The following is a 24492-nucleotide window of genomic DNA, read 5'->3' as shown; positions in this document are numbered from 1 at the left end:
AATGAAATCCAAACATGTCATGTGAGGCGAGGAGCATCTGCAGTTGAAATTCAAAGGAAGACTGGACGATATTGCTGCTTCTCCATGTCGAGGTCTCACAGAACCACAGCTTGATTTCAGGCCCGGCTACAGTCAGAGGACGATCCTCAGAGAGTGACCCGCAGGCTGCTGGAGCTGGAACTCTGCGAAGGTGCGAGGAAAAATAACTGCACTGTGTTAATAATTATGCTGCTTTCCTCACAAAACTCCTTATGCATTTGGCAGATTTTTGACCAGGAAGTGGCTGGATGATGACTGTGTGTGTGTGTGTGAGTGAAAATTTTAATATCCTTTTATTTGTTACAGCGCAAGATAATAAACCTCATTATGAAAAATCAGCTCAGTCAAGCAGGAGGCCACGGGGTATTTTTCCAGCCATTTAGATAAAAAAAAGTATTTTCTCCACTGCCTGAGGTGAGGTGTGGGGGGAAGGTGGAGGCAGCTAGCTCTCGGGGGGGAGGGGGGGCGGGGGTCACATGATGGTGCAGCGATTCCTCTGTAGCGCCCCCTGCAGTCGGATGGAGGTGTGGTTCTGGCGCATGCCCCGAGACACAGCGATGCCCAGCAGCTCTTTGAAGAGCAGCACCACGTGCCAGTTGAACTTGGCGGAGCACTCCACGTAGCCGCACTTCCAGGTTTTCTTCACCAGGACGGAAACGGCTCGTCGAGGCATGAAGCGCTGCCGCTGCTGGTCCCTCTTGTTGCCCACCACCAGGATCGGCACCTCACTGCTACTGCCTTCCCTGCAGGAGGAGTGAGGTGACAGGTGGAACATGAAAAAGATTTAAATTTATTTCTTGTTTTTCACACATGCAAAACATAGGGGATAGGGGATAATATATGAAAACTACATGCAGCTGTCATTTAATATCATATTATAATGAAAACATGGACCGTAGCCAGGGCCGGCCCTAGGCATTTTGGTGCCCTCTAGGCAAGATTGGGATTTGGTGCCCCCCTCTGCTGTCACACACACAAACACACACACAACACAGTGGAACTGAAATGTAGAAAACGGTAAATGAACAAAACAATGTTATACGTTACAGATTATTGAAACATGACACGTCTGAACTTCCTTGTTCTACAGGTAAGTTCCTGTAGATGGCGCCCTAGGCAACCACCTAAACATAACAGAGGTAATATAGAGAGCATACTAAATATTTTCAAATGCTTTTGGTTGTATTATGCATGTATATGTGCTTATTTTGTGTTTTAATTACAGTTTTCCATATGTTATTAATTTTTGATTCTGTTCTTGTTATTTATAGATTCATTTAGCCATAAATAGTGTTTTATTGTGAAATATACCTCCTATTTACTATATGTTTCTGTGAAATATCATAATGAATATTGTTATTACAGTATCACAATGGAATATCATGTTATAATAATAAAAAAAAGAAGACTTTGTGTCGTTTAATATAATGTAAGATGAAAATTCATGGCCTTTCTACTGCATGAGACTATTGAGATTAAGCATGTGGTTAATCTGAACTCTCATATTTCGCACAAAAGAACAAATTAAATCATTAGTGAAGTAACTGTTTGTCATGGCAGGTTTTGCAGGGTGTGTACAGATCCACAGATCCACAGATCCATGTGACTGTGTGCAGCTTCCCCTTCCTTCTGAGGTGTGTGTGGGTGGACTGAAGGATTACAGCTCACAGGCTCGAGGGGCCTCCCACCACACTCTGCAGGAGCTGCTCTAACAACACTACTGTGTGTGCAGAGTGGAAAATGTATAGCAATGCCAGAGGTTGGCATAAATTAGAAGCTAAAGACCCGCGTTGTTCTGCCAGCGCTAATGAAAAACACCTACGTCCGCGGCGGTGTCGTTAAGCCCATTTCCAGCTGGAAACGCGCGGTTGGAGGTCGTTTTCGAAATCAAATCACAACGTCAGTTTGAAATTAGGGCGAGAACGCTTTGTTCTGAACACAGAGAGCTTTGTATTTAGCTGGAAGTAAAAATTTAGCGGCTTCGGGAACATAAATTATTGAAACAATGCCCCCGAGGACGAGCAAACGTGCATTATGACACCCGAAGGAGCCGTGATGCATGTGAGCACTTGCTGAGCTCAGCGTTAGCTGCCGTGTGAATTGCTGAGCTGCTGTGTTAACACTTAGAAGGAATGAAGGTGCACTCAACCTCATGCTCTGACAAGGACACACACATTTTTCTCACACACAAACAAGTGTTTTTATGTCTTAGTGAGGATGCATCATTAATATAATGCATTCCCCTGAACCTTTGCTTAACCTTAACCATCACAACTTTTCCAACACACAGTGCCAGCACGGCGCGAGAATAAAATGGCACAATGCCGAACTGTAGATCATTTAAAAAAGACTTAAAAATCCTTTTGAAAGAAAAAAACTTGCGTTAATCTCCAACATTTAGCACGGAAATGACTAAAATCTCAATATTTAACAGAGGAGTCTGGTGTATTTAGCGTAAGCACAGAGCCGTGCCGTGCCGTGCCGTGCCGTGCCGTGCCGTGCAAGTACCGTGCCATGGTGCAAGTACCGTGCCGTGGTGCAAGTACCGTGCCGTGGTGCAAGTCCCGTGCCAGTACCGTATAGTGGAAAAAAACACCACAAGTTCCTGACCGTTACCCTTTACCTAACCCTTAGCTAAACCCTATTCTAACCCTAACCCTAAAACCAGGTCTTAACCTTGAAAAAGCCATTTAAAGTTGTGGGGCTCAGACAAAATGTCCACGCGAAGTTTGGTGGTTTTCACGCCAATTGGTCCTCACAAAGACACACAATGCTTTCAAAGCGTGGAGTAATCCCTTAGCCTTACTTTAACATAACCGCAAATTCATATCTTAACCAGTTCCTCAGAATGATGACATCACGAGGACTACATGGTCAGTATTTAAGCCAGAAAAGGTCCTAAAGAGACAGTAAATATTCTTAAGAGGACACTGTTAGACTCACACCATGGCCTTTTACTCTAACTTAAACCATCACAACTGAATGTCTAACACTTAACCAAATGCTGATATGTACAAAGTTGTAATCCTAACCTTAAATTCAGGTCAAAAAAGGCCCTTAAAGGTTGTGAGGATCTGCTACAACGTCCTCGCTTCCATGTTTGTGAGAGCACCTCATTGATATAATGCATTACCTAGCCCAGGGGTCTGCAACCTTTAGGATGAAAAGAGCCATTTTTGTCGTCTCTCCACCCAAATAAAATTAATTTGGAGCCGCAAAAACACACACACAAGATGAAGATAATAACATGTATAAAGGTTTTTATACAGACAAACTATATACAATAGTAATAGTCTCTTTCATTTATGACATTTAAGAACTACAGCATGTTCAGTTTATACCCAACCTCTGGACCTCGTAGACCTGGTTCCTCCATTGTTTCATTGTTTGTGGCAAATTAAAGAAATTAAAATGAACCCACTTTGAAATAAATGAAGCAAATATTTGGATTGTATGTTAGAAAACGCTATGTGGATCCAAAGATGGACAGAGCACATCCAAACATGTACTGAATTTTGCATTTTTACGTCGACGTTGGATGTGATGCACAAGATAACACTTTTATTTGTCGCCTTGATCTCTAAAGCTACAAGGAGCCAATGCAGAGAGGCTGAAGAGCCACATCTGGCTCTAGAGCCGCAGGTTGCAGACCCCTTACCCTATCCTTAACCATCACAACCAAAAGCCTAATCCTAACCCTTAACCAAACCCTAATCTGAACCCTAATTCTAACCCTAACCCTATAATGAAGTCTTAAGGTCAAAAAAAGCCCTTTAAAGATGTGAGGTTTATAGGTATTTTGGTCCTCACAAAGCAACACATACAAGAACAAACACACACAGAACATGTACAGTGCGATTCCCGAACCACCGCAGCAGCCACAGTTCTTAAAGACGGAGGGGAAAAAACCCACAATCGGACGACTCCTCTTCTTTCCGCAGGTTGTGCTCACATAACAAACTTAAAAATATCCCCGCAGCAAAACTGTTGACGCTTGGCTGCTTCAGCAGAACAGGATGTGCTGTATTCTATGTGTGAGAGAATGTTTCTGTTGTTAAGGGCTGGGGAGGAGGAGGAGGAGGAAGAAGAAGAAGAAAAGAAGAAGAAGAAGAGGAGGAATAAACGTGAAGAAATGCAGCTCTCGTTCATTCTTCTCCGAACTGAAATAAGCAGATGAATTCCTCACAGATGACATTTACACCACAGTCACACTGTGCTTCAACTGACTCCATTATTCATGCTTTCACTTCGTGCATCTGTCCTTTCACTGTCCCCTCCTTTTTTTTCTTTATGGATCTCCAGATCTCTGTCCTCGTATTACAAATTCCTACTGGAAGGGTGATCGTAATCACTGGCTCGTCCCCGGCTGCTGCTGCTGCTGCTGCTGGTGATAATGGTTTTCTGTCATGCGCCATAAACGTTTGCAGAAACACTTTTCCAGCTCCAGGAAGGTGGGACCGAAACTGTGCGCGGCTGGCAGTTTGTCCACGTAGGCGACAGCAGAACAAATGAGGCCATGCGTCGTTGTAGCCTCTCTATGTGTAAATATGTGTAGGTGTAACAGAAAAGATTATAGACTTGTTTTTATAGACTTGTTTTTCCACTCTTTTGCTGTGTTTGGGAGTCTTTTACTACTGTGGCAAGAAAGATGTACGAGAACCCTTTAGGACTTTGTCATGAAATGTGATCTGTGATTAATTATGTCCACATTTAAATACAGTATATACACATATACATACAAACACACAACCTACCTACACCTACACATACGTTTCATTATTCACCTGAAGATATTCCATAGATTGAAGCTTACATGGCGTTCCATAAATGTGGTTCTAGGTGTTGTTTTTTTAAAGGTGTCATATGTAAGAATGTGGCCAAAAACGGTTACTACATGCAAATTCAAAATACCGAGGTCTTTTAGGTTTCGTTTTCTGACGTAACTGGCAACCCGTGGTTGCTCGGCAGCGGAGACTCTACTGACTGCAATGATTGGTAGACGGCGGTAGGTTGCGCCACATGCCAAAACATGATTTCAAAACATAAACATGATTTGCAGTCTGCAAAAAAAAATGTTTTAAAGCAAATATTTTGTCTGTACTGTTGTTGTTGGTGAGTTCAGTTTGTGATATGAACATTATTCCTGAGTCTCTGTGACATATTCGGAGGATTTTATGGCCAGTTGCTTTAGATTTATTACATAATGCACATTAAAAAAAAATATATTTTTTAAAGTTATGATGACATTCTTAAAAAAAAAAAAAAAAAGATTAAAAATCCTATGTTAGAAGTTCTTCTTATGAGCCTTGGAATTGGATTTTGCAGAACACTGCAATCAACCAAATGATCCAATTTTCATAACTTAAACTGATGCAGCTCTGTATCGACGTCTGTCACATATTCCTATTGCTCTTTTTTTTGTAAAATATAGACTGAATTTCTTAATGTTTTACATGCATTTCCCCAGATTTCAAGCCAATGTAGACGGATGGATCGTTGTACTAAACTGTATAATTTAATAATTTAATAATTTCACTTCATGGATTTGAGCTATTGATTTTGATTTTTACATTTTTTGTGCTGTTTCTATGTTATTTACCAGTTCACAAAGTTATCTTTTTCTTGAAGAAAACGAGGGCTGAAACAATTACTTCATTAATTAATTGATGATCAATTAATTGGGTGAGTTTTAAACAAGTAAGCAGCTTAAGAGCTTCTTAAATGTGAATACTTCCTGGTTTCTTTGCTCCATAAAACAAAAATAATAACAACATAATAATCTACAGACTAATCGACTATGACAATAACAATAATAATGCAAAAACATGACAGAGTGTTTATGTGTTATTTGCCTGAAGCAAATTGAGATATTCACTGTAAAACTTGAACTCTGTCCAATAAAACCATAAATAATAATAATAAAAAAAAAGATCTATAAATTACTGGTGATGTCTTAGTTGACATTCTCTCACAACAACGCCACAATTACATGTCACCGCTTCACTGTCAGGATGCTAAATTAAAAAATGTCACCCCACACACACACACACACACAGACGGATCCGTCACTGTCACACTGTCACAGACGTGTCGTGGCGGCAAAGGCGGGTGGTGTGAGCGGGCGAGGGAGACACAGTCCTGTACCTGTGTTCCACGATCTGCTGCCTGATCATCTTGACGTACTCGAAGCTCTCCACGCAGCAGATGTCGTACACCAGGATGTAGGCGTTGGCATTGCGAACTCCTCTGCACCGCAGGTCCAGCCACTCCTGGAGGACGGACACAGAAGAAGAGAAAACAGCTGGATATTATTATTAGAACTGCAGTTTTTTTTTTTTTCTTCCTACATGATATACGTTTCTTTAGAGCAGTGGATTTTATACCAAGTAACATCTAAGAAAAGATATTGAGCTCTAAACTCACAGGAGGCAGATTGATTCCCAATAAGATGATTCACTCTCTCATTCTCTATTCTTGATAATGGTCTTAGACGGTTTGTTTGATGATTTAATTCACTTTTATGAAACACTAAATAAAAAATAAAAAAAAGGCTTTGTTGGAAGAATAAAAACATGTTTTTAGGGCAAACTGTGTGTGCTGGCTCTATGTTCACATTCAGCACAATGTGACACAATGTTTACATATTCTCAATGTCAACATAGCTGGTTTTTTTTTACTGGAAAATGTCACTCATTCTTATGTATCTGTGATTTAAGGGTTTTTGTGGAGTTTTTTTCTCACTCCATGCTGACAGTAAAGCTCTTCGAGGCAAATTGTGTTTGTGCTGTTGGGCTTTATAAATAAATAAATAAAGTTAACTTAACTTTACTTGATTTTTAAAGAAGAGTATTAGGGCAACATGCAAAAAAAACATGTTACAATAAAACAGCCTGTATTCTAAGAGAAAAGTCAGAATTCTGAGATTTTTAAGTGTGAATTCTGAGGGAAAAAGTCAGGATTCTGAAATTAAAATCTGAATTCTGGGATTAAAGTCTGAATTCTGAGGAAAAAAAAGTCAGGATTCTGAAAATAAAGTCAGACTTTTGAGGGGGAAAATAATCTGAATTCTGAGGAAAAAGTCAGGATTCTGAAATTAAAGTCCAAATTCTGGGATTAAAGTTCGAATTCTGAGACAGTCAGTGTCACAGCTATTACAGCCCAAAATCTTTGCCACTCCAAAACTCATGAAATACTGCATAACAATGCAAAATCTAATCTCTAGGGTACTGGGGCTATGTGTAAAAAAAAATGTTGAAAGGAAGAAAAAACAGCATGAATTCTGAGATTAAAGTTGGAATTCTGAGGAATTCTGAGATTCTGAGTCTTTAATCTCCTCAGAATTCATGCTGATTTTTCTTCTTTTCAACTTTTTTTTTTTTAACATTTGGCCCAAATACTCTAGGGATTAGATTTTGCAGTGTTATGCAGTATTTCATGAGTTTGGGAGTGGCAAAGGTTTTGGCTCTGTAATAGCTGTGTAGAAGGGAAGAATTTCAGCCTATTTATTTTAAAAGGAAATAGATAAACTGGGATAGTGAATTATATAAAAAATAAATCCCTATGAACACGGACAACTATGAAATGACCTTCTTATTCTTATAGTTATTTTTAAGTGTAGAATAACACAACACTAACACGTGCCTCAACATATAGTGCAGACATTTTTTTCTCCCTCAGTGACCAAGTAAATGTTTATTGCCTTATTATGAGCATGCAGATGAATATCACTGAGCTGGATTAATATAAAGTGTATAACGCATAATTACATAACGCAGTATCGGCCGAACAGCGTGTACTGTTGCAGCGCGTACGCTGGCACTGTGTCATAGTTTCCCTGCCTGCTGCTGCTGCTGCTGCTCATCCACGGTGAACAAGTGCAGAGTCAACGATGTCCCGGAGCTGCCGAGGCTCCAGGTCTCAGAGCCGAGGAACAGAGTCATAAAACACAGCAGGACAGAGAGCAGCTCACAGCTGCACGCGTTCATGCACCGACACCGAGGTTACAACGTATCCTGAAGGAGATAAACAGTCGGCTTTCAGTCGCGAGGAGAGAGGGAAAAAAACGATGGAATACACAGTCCCTGATGGAGCTCAGCTCATGCAGTTTGATGGCAATTTATTCCAAATGGTCTTTTGGTTGGTTTTAAAAACTACTCGGTGACAACACAGCCAATCAACCTTCATTAACACAAGGTTTATTGAGTCACTTAATACTGTCCCATCTACTTAGTCATAATTGTTAAATCAAATTCTCTCCTAGACTCTTACTCATTTGACCTCAACATGAATATCATCTGAAAACCTTGAGGTAACTCTTGATTCCTGGCTTGTTGAAGTTATTATTCTGCTTCTGTTTGGTGTTTGTGAACAGAAACAATGTCAATGCCTGTATTCATATATGATATATTATATCATATATGAATACAGGCTCTGTCAAGCACAACTATCAGACCTGACACAGGGAGTATTACATATACTGTAGCAGCAGCAGCAGCAGTGCAGGGAGATGGCGAATAAGAGTATATCCCATCAAAAAGCTGAGTTTTTTTGCTCAGTCATACTCTGTATACTCTCGCTGTTGTCTCCGTCTGTCCTGACACAAAGCAAATCACTTCCCATGTGCAAGATTTACACACAACTTCACAAACACACAGAGAGTGTAGAACAAACATGGTTTGAATTCAAAAGACATTCGAAAGTTGCGTACTACAGTTTTAAACGCACTTAAGCCCAAACCTCTCCGAACAAGTCTGTGGCAAAAAAAATACGAAATTCCACACTGTGGCCTCCATAAAGACAGGTCCCTTGGCTAAGAAATACATATAAAAGGCTTCTATATAAGTGACTGTACACTTGGACAGTATATTCAATTGCTCCTGAATGTAACAGAGTGGATCAGTGAAGCCCATGAGGGACGAGAAGAGATGAGTAAATCTGCACCGTGCTGTGAGACAGTCGCCTCAATAGAAACACAGTGACCCATTGTTCTGTTTAATGTTCTGTCTTTAAGAGAGATCTGCATCAGCAGCTGCTGCAGCAACGCTACCAGTTTATGACAGATAGATAGATAGATAGATAGATAGATAGATAGATAGATAGATAGATAGATAGATAGATAGATAGATAGATAGATAGATAGATAGATAGATAGATAGATAGATAGATAGATAGATAGATAGATAGATAGATAGATAGATAGATAGATAGATAGATAGCAATGTCTTCTCTTAGCTATCAACGCCTTCTTTTAGCTAACTTAAAGTTGATAGATAGATAGATAGATAGATAGATAGATAGATAGATAGATAGATAGATAGATAGATAGATAGATAGATAGATAGATAGATAGATAGATAGATAGATAGATAGATAGATAGATAGATAGATAGATAGATAGATAGATAGATAGATAGATAGCAATGTCTTCTCTTAGCTATCAACGTCTTCTTTTAGTTAACTTAAAGCTAATAGATAGATAGATAGATAGATAGATAGATAGATAGATAGATAGATAGATAGATAGATAGATAGATAGATAGATAGATAGATAGATAGATAGATAGATAGATAGATAGATAGATAGATAGATAGATAGCAATGTCTTCTCTTAGCTATCAACGCCTTCTTTTAGCTAACTTAAAGTTGATAGATAGATAGATAGATAGATAGATAGATAGATAGATAGATAGATAGATAGATAGATAGATAGATAGATAGATAGATAGATAGATAGATAGATAGATAGATAGATAGATAGATAGCAATGTCTTCTCTTAGCTATCAACGTCTTCTTTTAGTTAACTTAAAGCTAATAGATAGATAGATAGATAGATAGATAGATAGATAGATAGATAGATAGATAGATAGATAGATAGATAGATAGATAGATAGATAGATAGATAGATAGATAGATAGATAGATAGATAGATAGATAGATAGATAGATAGCAATGTCTTCTCTTAGCTATCAACGCCTTCTTTTAGCTAACTTAAAGTTGATAGATAGATAGATAGATAGATAGATAGATAGATAGATAGATAGATAGATAGATAGATAGATAGATAGATAGATAGATAGATAGATAGATAGATAGATAGATAGATAGATAGATAGATAGATAGATAGATAGATAGATAGATAGATAGATAGATAGATAGATAGATAGATAGATAGACAGATAGACAGACAGACAGACATTTAACAACATTTATTGGTGAAGTTGCGTTTTGCATGTTATAATCATTTCATTTAGCATCAAGATTAAAAGTAAAAGGTCCAGAATGATGGCCTACATAGAGCTGGTCCTGATGTTAATTATATAAGAGGATTATTCTATGGGTATGATTTCAACAAAAACTTCCACTAGACCTTTAATGGTGAAAAGGGAGTGGGACATTTTGCAGTTTGGACTAAATCACAGGTCGATGGCTGTGCAACAGATAGATTAGGATATATTAGGATAGATTAGGATAGATGGGTAGTTCTGTTCTGTTGCCCCCGACTCGGACAAGAAGATCGATAGCGTTCTACGCTGATAAATCTGGAGCCATCATCTGGGTTATTTTAGCTTAATTAAGATAAATTAGATGAGATTAATAGACGGGTTGTGAATCTCGAGGCTTCACGACGGGAGTTCAGAAGTCCAAGTTCACGTTTTCCATCCATCCGTTCATTTTCTACCGCTTTGTCCTCCACGTGAGGGTCGCTGGTGCCAATCTCAGATGACACAGGGCGAAAGGTGGGGGGGTCACAACCTGGACAGATTACGAGTCCATCACAGGGACACATAGAGACAAACAATTATCCACTCACACTCTCACACCTACAGTCAATTTAGTGTCCAATTTACCTAATCTCCAAAACTTATTGAACAAAACAGTCATCTTGACTCTGTCCACATGACCTTCACCTGTTAAATTTAATAATCTGTTGAATAATCTGTTCCCAGGAGCAGATTATTTGGCCCCTTTGGAATTTGGTGCTTTAAGAACTCAGGTCAAAATCCTCTTTACTGCACACTCTTACACTCTCGTGATTTGACATTATTTGTCTACTCGCTCGGACGAGTGTGAAAATCATTCACAACACATTCCTCCTCGAGGAGAAAGTGTACTTTTTCAAAATCCACATAAATCAAAGCTCATACGGGGCGCAGGAAATGATCAGTGTAATTTCTGATAACGACGACAACGACGACGATGTTGCTATCGCAGCGGTTTGGAAAAGGGCATCGGTGTGTGTGGTTTGTGTGAGGAAGAAGAAAGAAAACGGCCTCACACATCACACACACACACACACACACACAGCGGGATAATGAGGCACAGATGCAAACGTGAGGAGCAAAGATTGTTGCTGTGAAAAGGGAAAGAGGCAGCAGGTGTGTGTGTAAAACCTGGTATAAAATGTGATTTTTTTTCTTCCCCGCCTCTATCTCAGGGTGAATCAATTTTTAGAGACAAGGGAGAGCGAGAGATAAAAAAGAAATATGTCACAGATGATGTGATTTCTTTCTGCTATTTCATCTGCTGCCTTTGTCGTTCCCAAGTGTCCAATACACATTTAAATTCAAAAAGACAAGAAGAAGAGGAAGAAGAAGACACTCTCCTGTCTCCTGTCACAACAGCGAGAGCGCATCGAGACAAGTCATTCTTCTCTGATAATGGTGGCACAGTGGTGATGTGAAATGCACACGGTGGCTTCGCTCGCTCGCTCACTCACATACATCCCATCCGTGGAGCTAAAAATAGCAACTTGTGCTCTCGTCCCATATCCCTGTCATCCAAGTCCTGTCTTTTTTAAATATGGAGGAGGTGCCAGAAAAAAGCAACACTGCTGCTGCTTCTCTGTACACACACACACACACACACAAATTAAATGCATGTGTGGGCATGTTTATATGTGTGTGTGTGTGTGTGTGTGTGTGCTCATGGGAGCGTGAATGTGAAGTGTGCTTCCACTGTCGCTATCCTCCAGCCGGTCGTCTTAACACGACGACACTCTCACACACACACACACATAAAAAAAAAAAAAAAAAAAAAAGAGCATCTCCTCGTCCAACAAGAGCCAAACAGGACACGTTTCCCTGACAACGGCAGGCTCAGGCGGTCAGTTTGGAACACGGCGACGACCAAAAGCCGTCATGTGTGCTGACATGAGTGAGATAGGAGGAGGTGGAGGAGGAGGAGGAGGCGATGTGATGGAGCCACACAGGATGGAAGCAGGTGAAAAAAGGACACAGGACACATGCCTTGAGGGAGGAACAGACATTATTCAGTGATAAACACACACTATGTCACTTATAAAAGAGGTGAAGTAAGTTGGGGAATCGTCGGCACGAACTGTTGATTTATAAAAACAGGAGTTAACGTAGACTGCAACGATCAGTGTCACAGATCTGATGCAAGAGGCAGCAGTGGCCAGTAATCTGTGACAGGCTGTGAAAAAAGAAATGGCTGCAAAACAAACTGTCATTTTGGGACTCACAGCTAAGAACAAGTAGACCAATAAAACACGATAATTTTGTAAATCTGAAATGCTATAATAGTGTTTTTTATTTACAGTGAACGTGTACAAATGTAAATGGACTATACCAGCGAGCAAATAACACACAACGAGCAGCTATTTGTCTACAAACGTCGCTCACAAAATAGGCCAGAGAAAAGGCCTCGCTGTCGTGTTACGTTCATGCAAATCAAAAACTGGTTCCTCGCCTTTCACACAGCTCCTCCAATCATCATGCAGAAGCATAGTTAAATGTGGAATATGTCTGGGGAAACATCTTCATCTTTTTTATTAATACAACTCAACTTGATTTAAAGCAAATACTCCACTTAACCTGCCCGAGAGTCTGCTCATATGTGCTTGTGCTTTGCACACAATTTTAAAAACTTGAGAATCCTTCACTACGACCTATGCGACGAGAAAAGCAATCCTTTGCAGCGCGTTATCGCAGACTGTATCGAGACAGAGATGAGGTGAGGAAAAATGTCCGGAGAGCGGAAGACAGAGAAGATAAAGGACACTGTCTGTGTGGGAGGAGATATATATATATATATATATATATATACATAAGCTGTTGCAGCAACAGGAAAAGAGAAGCAGAAGAAGAAGAAGTAAAATCATCAGTCATCACATTTTATTTATCACGCGCTGTCACTGAGGCTCGTCTTAGTGCAACACTTTCAGCAGCGCGCACACACACACACACACACATTCTTGTACTTGCTGCATACTGAGGACTGGGTTGCTGACAAAGTGAGGACCAGCATTTCCACTTTATAAATCAACACAATTACAAATATCTACTTCATGAATGACATCTACAAAGAACTACTGGTTGCAGTACCATAAAATGTCTGCAGGTGGAGCCTCAGAGCAAAAAGGGCTGGAAAACTTGTTCGATTTTTTTTTTTGGTCCAAAATTTTACAAAAACATCATACTTATACCATGTCGACAAAAGTAAAAAAAAAATTTTGACACAAAATCTTTGGTCCAAAATTTGACACAAACGTCATACTATATTATGTTGTCCAAAATTTGAAAAAAAAATTTGACTCAAAATTTGACAAAAACGTCATACTATACTATGTCGTCCAAAATTTGAAAAAAAAAATGTACCCAAAATGTTTGACCCAAAATTTTACAAAAACATCATACTTATACCATGTCGACAAAAGTAAAAAAAAATTTTGACACAAAATCTTTGGTCCAAAATTTGACACAAACGTCATACTATATTATGTTGTCCAAAATTTGAAAAAAAAATTTGACTCAAAATTTGACAAAAACGTCATACTATACTATGTCGTCCAAAATTTGAAAAAAAAAATGTACCCAAAATGTTTGACCCAAAATTTGACAAAAACATCATACTACTGTCGTCCAAAATTTGAAAAAAAATTTTTACCCAAAATGTTTGACCCAAAATATGACAAAAACGTCATACTATACTTTCGTCCAAAATTTGAAAAAAAAATTTGACCCAAAATTTTGAACCCGAAATTTGACAAAAAGATCATACTATACTGTCGACCAAAAAAAGATAAAAAAATTGACGCAAAATTTTTGACCCAAAATTTTACAAAAACATCATACTATACTATGTTGTCCAAAATTTGAAAAAAAAAATGTGACCCAAAATTGTTGACCCAAAATTTGACAAAAACATCATACTACTGTCGTCCAAAATTTGAAAAAAAAAATTTACCCAAAAATGTTTGACCCAAAATTTGACAAAAACGTCATACTATACTTTCGTCCAAAATTTGAAAAAAAAATTTGACCCAAAATTTTGAACCCGAAATTTGACAAAAAGATCATACTATACTGTCGACCAAAAAAACAAAAAAATTGACGCAAAATTTTTGACCCAAAATTTTACAAAAACATCATACTATACTATGTTGTCCAAAATTTAAAAAAAAAAATTTGACCCAAAATTTGACAAAAACATCATACTATACTATGTCGTCCAAAATTATAATTTTTTTTTTTTTTGACAAATTGAGTATAGCATGTTATAGTAATCTAAGGAAGTAATTCCAATGAAAACAAAGTGAGGACCGGCCAAAATGACCTCACTCCGTAAAAATTACCTCACTTTGTTGGTTAAAAACTCTCACTGGTCCTCAGTATGCCACAAGTACAAGAACACACACACACACACACACACACACACACATTCTTGTACTTCTGCATACTGACGACTGGGTAAAAGTGATGACAAAGTGAGGACCAGCATTTCCACTTTATGAATCAACACAATTACAAATATCTACTTCATGAACGTCATCTATAAAGAACTACTGGGTGCAGTACCATAGAATGTCTGCAGGTGGAGGCCCAGAGCAAAAAGTGTGGGAAACACCAGTGCTGGAAAACAGGTTTTTGTATTTTCTGTTTAAAAAAAGAGAATAACATGTTTATAACCTTGGGAAGTGATTTCAATGAAAACAAAGTGAGGACCGGCCAAAATGTCCTCACTTCGTAAAAAGGACCTCACTTTGTTGGTTAAAAACCCTCACTGGTCCTCAGTATGCCACAAGTACAAGAGCACACACACAGTCTTTACACCTTTATATAATCCTGCCTCGTACTGGAAAAGAAGACGACAGATTAACTGTCTGTGAACAGTATGTGTTTTTAATAACAGGGTCACGAATATGCAGCTGTTCCTATTTTTTTTTTATATATAATCTGAACTGTTGGGAAAAGGCCTCGCTGACTCACTCCATCACCACAAAATCTCACATTGACTTTTTAATTAAAACTAATTGACTGCAGCTAAATCCCACCGTCTCCTCTGTCAGTGTTTTTGTTTTTAATATCTAATTCCAAAAATCTGCTGCGCTGCAACTTTAGAAAGTAGGTTTGTCTTTTTGTGCTGACACAGCTCTGCACTCACTGTGTCTTTAACGTCTCTTTTTCTGTTTTGCAATAATAAAATGTGTAGAATAGAGTACTTAAAAGGAATAAAACAAATCTATGGTGTTTAAATTATGACCTGGCATAGCAGATAATACATATATATATATAAAATAGCAATAAAGTGACATTTAAGTGTAAGTATCCAGTGTCAGCACACAGGCCTCATATTTCAAAGTTTGCATTCAATATTAACTTGTCCATTTTAATTCATAAATCGTTATTTGTGTTGACGGATAATTACTCACACTGTTGTGAAGCTAAATCTTTCAAATATGACACCGAGTCCAGCCGTAGTAATCAATAAAGATACGAAATAAATAGATTATTAATCTGCCCTGGATTTTAAATATTGAAGTTCATATTTGTATATGATATTTTATGTTTTTGATCGTTGGTCACAAAGTACCTAATGAAACTGAATCCATCGTTTGTTTCCTGCCTCCTGTGAGTAAAAAAAAATCTGCATCAGTGAACTTTGACCTCTCTGCTTCAGGTTCTGCACCAGTAGATTCTTTTTCTCTCCTCCACTGCACACGAGACACTTTACACGCTAACCCTACGAAAACTTGTGTCTTTTAAAGTAAAGACAAAACTATTTTTAGTCCTTTGATTTTTGGACACTGAGGATTCTGTCTTTGTGCAGCTTTTTAAGTTAGTTTGCCTTTTTCGTCTACATTTTTAACAGGTTAACAAGTTCTAGGAGCCAGTTATCGGTTATTTACTCATTTATTTAACCACTTACCTATATATAGATTCATTTACATACATTTCGTGTGTCTTTTTAATTTATTATACATCTATTTAGTTGGGGCAGCCCATACCAAAACCACAGAAAGAGAATTTAGATCTTAGTATTTTGTATCACGATACTCATTTTCATCTGTTCAGATGTGGCCCGCGAGTGATTAATTGGTCTTAAAAATCTGTGTTAAAATAGGTCTATGCTGCTTTAAGGCGTGCGTTGACCCATAAACTACATTTCCCACAATGCATCGCATCCCCCCACTAGATCGCAGCGTATCATTGTATATGCATCATGCGACGAGTGAAATTGAATAAGTAATAAATACAGAAAGTTATTTAGCAATATGTTATGGGGAGTAGTTACCTTTATTTTACATTATATTTGGTTACATTTAGTTAGATTTATTCTTTATTATTTATATATTCAGCCCATTATGCTGATGTGGCCCTCAGTGAAAATGAGTTTGACACCCCTGTGTTACAGTTTGTCAGTGATTATTTTCCCTTATCTCAAACTTAAATAGACTTTGTTTTTTACGGCACGCGTCGCGGTCCAGGGTCGACTTTCATTCGGGATTTACAGACGTTTACAGACACTCATCGTTAATTGGACGCTCCGCGTTGACCTCGGCCGCAGAAAAGGTCACATCTACTGTTACTCCTCGTCTCGAGCCGGAAAATAAATGCGAGGTTTGCAAAAAAAATCTCTGCCAAATCTGGAATATGCAGATCATCGACTGTGCGGCGACCCCTAGAGAGGGAGAAGCCAAAAAAGAGATGCATCTATTGAGTTATTATTCTTCCGTTCTGTTCCGTTTGTGCGGAAGTGCTTGTTCACACACACACACACACAGAGAAAGAGAGAGCACGATGTATCTCTGTGAGTACAGACAAAGTGAGAGCTTTAGAACAAGCAGGACATGACAGGAGAGGAGAGAGGAGAGAGGGAGAGCAGTAACAGCAGCTCTGGCACAGGCTCATCCTTCAGACGCACCACGGACCATAAATCTGTCTGATGGAAATGTTGCGGCGGCAAACGGCAAACAATTCCTCCGTCTGTCTCCACGTCTCAACGCTCTGTGCTTTTCTTGTCTGTGATAACTTAAAGCTACACCATTTCGCTCATTCACTCACACGTGCATATGTGTGTGCAGCAGCAGCAGCAGCAGCAGCAGCAGTTTTTCCATCACACATGAGTTAAACAGGTGCTGCCTGCTCACACTTCTACCTCCTTAAAAAGAGCAGAAAACCCGTGGTGAAACATGACACGGACACGCACTCACTCACTCACTTACTCACTCACACTCCTCCACACATTAACTCATTAACTCATGAGACTCTTCCTGCCTTTTTTCTTCTTCTTGTTTTCTGCTGACACCTACACCAGCTTCTCTCTCACTTAGTGGGGGTGAAGCACCATTTAGCAGAGGGAGGAGGTTTCTCTTTGTCGGAGGAAACAATGAAAAACGCTCTGCAGACGTTTCAACGCCATGAAACAGATTCTTACATCTGTGGCTGGGATCTCTGCGTGTGGTTCTGCAGGAGTCCTGACAGAATGACGGCTCTGGCCTCTCAGCTCGTCTGTCAGATGTGTTTCATATTAACACCAGCGTTTTTCTCCACCGCCCGACTGCTGTTTATTCTCAGGCTTGGCCTTATCGCCCTTTTTTTCTCTACTCGATGGCACCTTGTCTGGAAAGATAAGCGCGGTTTGGAGATCTTGGAAAGGACAGTGTGTGTGTGTGTGTGACACTGACAGAACAGAGAAGGACAGAAATGTCCAGCAGCAGCAGGAGGAGGAGTCAGGTCACAAAGATGACCTTGTGGAGATTTAGATGTTGAAAATTTCACATGCAGTCTATAGTTGACATAACTCACTTTATATTTGATACCATTATTTTTATATGTGTTATATTTGTATAGGTGCCTTTAAGTACCAACCTACCAAGCTACCTACTCAATTACCTTAACCCTACCTACCTAACTACCTTAACCCCACCTATCTTCCTACTTACCCATACCACCTATTGACCCAACTACCCTAAACCTACCTACTTATCTACCAATTTATCAGCACTTTACCCTCAGTAGTATCCATGTTACACAACAATTTACAGAGGCAGCCACCTACCTACCTACCTACCTAACTACCAACATCCTTCCTACGGATCTACCTGCCTACCTATCCACATTAGCCCTGCCTACCTACCTAACTACCAACCTACCTACCTACCTACCTACCTTAGCCCTGTCTACCTACCTACCTACACCCTCCCTACCTGCCTACCTACCTACCTACCTACCTACCTACCTACCTACCTACCTACCTACCTACCTACCTACCTACCTACCTACTTACATACCTACACCCTTTCTACCTACCTACTTGCCTACCTATCTACCTACCTACCTACACCCTTACTACCTACCAACTTACTTGCCTACCTACCTACCTACCTACCCTAGCCCTAACTACCAACACCCTTCCTAACTACCTACCTACCTACGCTAGCCCTGCCTACCTAACTACCCTAGCCCTGCCTGCCTGCCTACCTACTTAGCTACCTACCCACCGACCTAACTACCCACCTACCTACCTACCCTAAGCCTTACCTACCTGCCTCTACCCTAGCCCTCCCTACCTGCCTACCCTGGTTCTGTCTACCGACCCTAATCCTAACCCTACCTACCAACCAGCATTTTACCTCAGTGGTATCCATGTTACACAACACTTTACAGAGGCGGAGCCCTCCCTGTATGTGGGTGTGGTTTAGTCTCCTCCAGTAGACACACCCCCAGATTATCAGAGGTTGCTGAAATTTAAACATGATTCGAAACCAATTTATTCCAAACTCTGTGACATTTTTAATCCTTCACATTGGCTAAGGTGGTTTGTAAAACAGTGAGGCGAAAATGACAAAGTGACTTTGCTCTGACTTTTCAGGAGTTTAAATTTAAATAAGTGCAAAATGAGATTTAAACACCGGCGTTGGCTGAACTTTGAAAGTTAGACAGAACTGTGAGCAACAACTACAGCATGTGATAAAAGTTTCTTTATAGAGTGAGCTTTTCAGTATGTTTGAGTTTATTCTTTACAGAAATGAAATAAAGGATAAAACAATTCTGAGATAAATCTTTAATGCCTGCAGCAACAACAAACTGTGGGCATAAACATCTCATAAAATCTTGATCAGTGTTTACCAAATCTAGAAAGCGTTTCTCAAATGTCTAGTTTTTTCAAAACTAATTCAGTTTAAATGATGTCTTTGTTTATATGGAGCAAAGAAACCAGCCAAAAAAAAAAATCCAAAAGCTATGTTTTAAATATTTAAAGACACACAGTTGACGATTCATTTAGTAAACAACTAATAATCGAGTCATCTTTGCAGCACTAGAGAGCTTCTCCTTCTTTTTTTGCATCGATCTAAGGATCAGACTCACCTCCGACTAATGAGCTGTGGCTTGTGATCTGTGGCCATGAATGAAAGGGCAGTCTGTTCTATTTTTAAAATCTGGATTTTAACCTGTGCCAAAGCCCTGCAGCATAAATCAGCACTCCGCGTCCAGAGTGACTAAACACTCACTGAGAAGACAGACGAAAGAAAGGTGATTCGAGTGACTTTTTAAGTGGCACGGCTGATGATCTCCTGGGATTTTATAACACAAACACACACAAACATCTCTAGTGTTTACAGAGAATAATTCACGCAAGAGAAAATATATCCAATTAGGAAGAAGAAGAAATGCCAGGGGGAAACAGACAAGGTTTAGAGAGGAGCATCTGTGAACACAGGACACGTCGAACTGTTAGTGTCTGGTGTACCTAATAAAGAGGCCAATTAGTGTGTAGTTAATGCTGCTCTTAATTTGAAAAACCGCAGAAGAAATGTTGTTGTGTTTTAAAAACAATGTGAGAGAGAGAGAGAGTTTACAACACCACAGTGAGGCTCTGTGAAGCTTTAAATCAGTCAGGTCTCCATAGCAACAAGTAGGCTAGGGACACTTGATAGTGATATAAAAAAATAAATACAAGTGATGGCTTTGTCTTTGAGGAATGTCACTGAGACAAATTATTGTAATATCAAAATGTGGAGTTTTGGGATACATTATAATAGTCATGATAATAATGATCAGAAGAAGAAGTGTGTGATAAAAGTGAGACACAAACACAGAAACATGTACCTGACTGGAGCTCGACGGGAAGGAGGAGATTGGCGGGACGTCCAGAACCTTCAGCTCGTACATGTTCCCGTTGAGGATGACGGACGGTCTGTACACGTATCGGCTCCTGGTCGGCGTGTAAACCTCGGAGAAGTCGTTGTAGATGAACTGGCGGATTATAGAAGTTTTCCCCACTCCGGGAGCACCGATGACTGCGATACTCAGCGTCTCCACCATTCCTGGAGCACGGGTTCAGCACCATGGACAGCGACGGCGAGGAGGAGCCGGCAGATGTGAGCGTCCACGGGACACAGCTGTCCACTGCTGTCCTCCTCTTACTGCTGTCCTCCTCTCACTGCTGTCCTCCTCTCGCTACTGTCCTCCTCTTAATGCTGTCCTCCTCTGCTGCTCCTGTCCTCTTACTACTACTGTCCTCCTCCTCCTGCTGCTGCCGTTTCCCTGAAGGAATCCGCCACACTCCGCCGCTGCAGCCTCTCCACTCACCTTAACTGCCTTCAACTGTGCGCAATTAAAAAAACAAGTCTGTGGCTGAATTTTAAATCACGCAGCCGCCGAGCGCGGAGCAGGAGACGGAGGAAGAAGAAACTTTATCTCCAGGCTGAAAGGTGTGGGGTAAAATCCTGGCCACGCAGCGTGGATGGAGGGTTGTTTGTCTCAGACTCGCAGCTCAGCCATGATCGCGCAGACGGAGAGGGGTTGACGGTGCTCTTGGTGCAATCCAGCGCGCAGAGAGAAACTCCTGGTTTTCAGCGGGGGGGACGGCGGCATCATCATCATCCCCGGGTGACCTCGTCCTCCCCGGCAGGGAGCGTAAAAGTCCGCGCTTGGTGGTGTCCCCACATGGACATGCTCTCACCTGGAGGCTTAGACTCTGACCTTCATCTCCTCCTCCTCATCGACTGTGTCTCCTCTGCGCCTCTCCTCACACATTCCACTGATGCAGCAGCGCCGAGGCGCTCCTCCATCACACGGAGGAGGAGGAGGAGGTGGAGGTGGGGGGCGCGCGCACAGCCACCAGCCTCGCAAATAAGCTTTCCACGTGTTGCGAAATTTGATACAATCTCATAATGTTTTTTTTGTTGTTGTTTTTTTTCCCCGAAGGCAGAAATGTGAGTTTACACCAGCGTGTGATTGTTGAGAGAGGAGAGTAAAGGCATCTGTGCGTCTCTGGACCGCTCTCTCTCTCTCTCTCTTAATGTCTCTCTGTGTCTCTCTCTCTCTTTCCCTGTCATCCAATAGGATTGCGTATAATCTCTGCCACAGCAAATAAATGTCACGCAGGAACAGACCACGCGCCACACACACATCATCATCATCATCGTCTCATCTCAGTGTGAGGCTCGTGGAGCGGCTGTGTATGACTGAACACAACATCCTTGAAGAGGAGGAGGAGGAGGAGGAGAATGACTTATTATTGGATGGAGGCCCCGGGCAGGTCAAGGGCGACGCGTGCCATCAATCATTATGGTCTGGATGAAGAAAACAACAACAACAACAACAACAACAACAAATCCACAAATCCTGCAGTGACAAAGTGTGTGGAACAAACATCTGCACATCAGCTCGTTAAAGCAGGGACATTTAAACACATTATTAATTCATCATATTTATAGCTTAATTATAATGCATTATTATGGTCTGAGCACTTACACAGTTACTGGTGCGAGGACATATTATTATTCCTGTTAAAAAAAAAAAGGGAAAAAAAAAGGAAATATTGGTGAAAAGTGACCAAAATTGGAAAAGGAAATCTGAACTGGTGGAAAAATGGTGCAACATGGCTCAGTAGCGCCCCTACAGGTGAAACCCGGTAGGACAAAACCAGAGCAAGGTTGCACCAAATTTCACAAGACTTGCTGAAAACATGTCACAGCACAAGACGAACAAAAAAGTCCATTGAGGCGATGACCTCAATTCAACAGGAAGTCTGCCATTTTGAACTTGGCGTCCGTCTCTGCGATTTTCGTAATTCAACAAACTCGTATAACCAAAATAATCACGTGTCAATTTGTGCTGGACACATCAGAGGTGAAAAATTATCAAACCATAGACATTTTGGCCAATTTTTCGACCACTTTCAACGCCATGAGTCAAGTTGCATAGCGCCACCTGCTGGCAGGGCGGCAGCTGTGAGGGTCCACACACTGCTGCGTGCAGCTTTATTAATAATATTATATTTTAAGGATTAAGTTTGTTTTAAATTTTTTTAAAAAAAGGGCTTTTGGTTGGATTATAATCAGGTAATTAGGCAAAGCAGGAGGCTGCTGTATTTGATCTTTACGTGAATTCAATTAAAATAGGACTGAGTCACTCTTTTCTTCTGTTTTGTCCTCATTGTTATAAAATAAGAGAAACCTGTAGTGAATGAGACGTCTTTGTCTTTACTGGAAAAAAAGGAAAGAAATTAATGAAGTTAATTTAAATTATCTGAAGAAAAACTTTAGTTTGAATGAATAATTTTTTTAAATGTAAATTTTCAATTAAAGTATATTCTAGCCTAGTCATTTACCTTTTTCTTTTTTTTTTACTTTAAAATGTTTATTTTGTTTTACTCTTAACTATTTTGTTCTTTTTAAAGCTGTAGTGTGTAACTTTTTTTGGTTGATATAATGTGGCACAGCGGCCATTTCCATTTAGCTTCCTCAGTTTCAGACATTTCCTCTTGTCCTGACCTACATAAACTGAACAGAGTCATCGTTGAAGCTATCAGTAAAACTGTCAGAGCAGACAGAGAGGGAGCGTTTGTGTGTATACACCAGCAGTGCAGGGGCAGGTGGGGGGGATTTATTCCATCAGACTGCTGAACAAGCGGGAGAATTCACTTCTGGAACTTTCCACGGCTGCTTCTTCATTGTGTGTTTTCATACAAACTCCAACCCGTTGCGAGTCATTGTTGCTTTGCTCGCGCAATGTTCTGCTGCCTCCATCTGTCTCGACATAAAACAAATCATTTCCAGGATTAAAACATTAACATTCAGTTAAAGTCTGTTGTGTGAGATTAAAAGCCTCGAGTGTGGGGCAGGATTTAGTCAAGTGTTAATCAAGGGTTTTTTACACTGATCATGAAAACATGCTGTGAATGATTAATAAGACTTTTAATCATTGTTTTTTTTATACATGGTACAAAGAATATCTTGTTGGAGAAGCATTAAAAAAAAACGTGATTCATTACCGTTTTCATGCAATGCTGGAATATACTACGCATCTTCATGTAACATGGATGTGGTTTTCTATAAATAAACTCAGCTTCGTCTGTGCTTAGGTTTCTTCTTTAAAGGCCGGGTGCATCGTGTTCTGTAGATGAACAGCAGATATTCAGAAGGTCATAATGTAGATGTTCGGGGTCAGAACACTCACTGAGGTCATGTTTATGCCTGTAGGAAGATTACAGGCATGGCTGATATTCTATTGCAACTGTGCTTTATTACAGTAAATCAAATGTCATTGTAAATTCACTCATTTAAAGGCCAACAGATGAATAAATCGTTAAATCTCATTCGCCTAAATGATTCCTAGTCCTCTCGAGTGTTCTTACTTTACTATTGCAACATGGTGGCGCCCCCTGTTGGAACGCATTCATCGCTTAACGATTATTTTTTAGAAGAAAAGTCAATAGAAGAGTTTTGAAGACTTTGGCACAGCTTTGCTCCACTGACTCACGGCCGCCGCATCTTTAACGACATCTCTGACCTTTGTGGTTCACAGGTGGACAAACGCTCCCTCACTGGAACATGCAAATTAAATCCTGATTAGATTTAGACTTAAAAAACCTCGGCAGCACTCATGTGACCCACGAGAGAACATCTGAGGTCATCCGAGGTCATGAAGCCTGTGGAGTTTGACCAGCAAATAAAAAACCTAGATAACTTTGTATGAGGCGACTCTGGGACTTTGGTTTGAGGAGAAAATGTGCAAAAACAAAGTAGGAATTTGACTTTAGAGGGAAACGATGACTCCATTAGTTAACAGCCAACTATTTTTGTAAGTTTAGGTTTTGAGTTTAACCTTTTAACACCAAAGCTGAAAAGTTGCACGAAAAAGTCAACAAGTGCTGATTACGGTAATTTGACTCTTCTCGCTGTTCCAGGAAGCTGGAGAAT

General features: G+C 40.1%; 1 protein-coding gene across 1 annotated transcript; it reads right to left on the bottom strand.

The window, feature by feature from the left end:
* Positions 1 to 511: 511 nt before the first annotated feature.
* Positions 512 to 20608, bottom strand: rasl10a (RAS-like, family 10, member A; the record flags this gene model as incomplete). Its single annotated transcript, XM_083904464.1, has 3 exons — positions 512 to 782; positions 6184 to 6308; positions 20393 to 20608. The coding sequence occupies 3 exons, from the start codon at positions 20606 to 20608 to the stop codon at positions 512 to 514; spliced, it is 612 nt and encodes a 203-aa protein (XP_083760590.1).
* Positions 20609 to 24492: the final 3884 nt, after the last annotated feature.

The sequence above is a fragment of the Microchirus variegatus genome (assembly GCF_963457635.1).
Source record: "Microchirus variegatus genome assembly, chromosome: 18".
NCBI lineage: Eukaryota > Metazoa > Chordata > Actinopteri > Pleuronectiformes > Soleidae > Microchirus > Microchirus variegatus.
The sequence above is the reverse complement of the archived record's forward strand: the minus strand, read 5'-3'. Positions and strand labels throughout refer to the sequence as shown.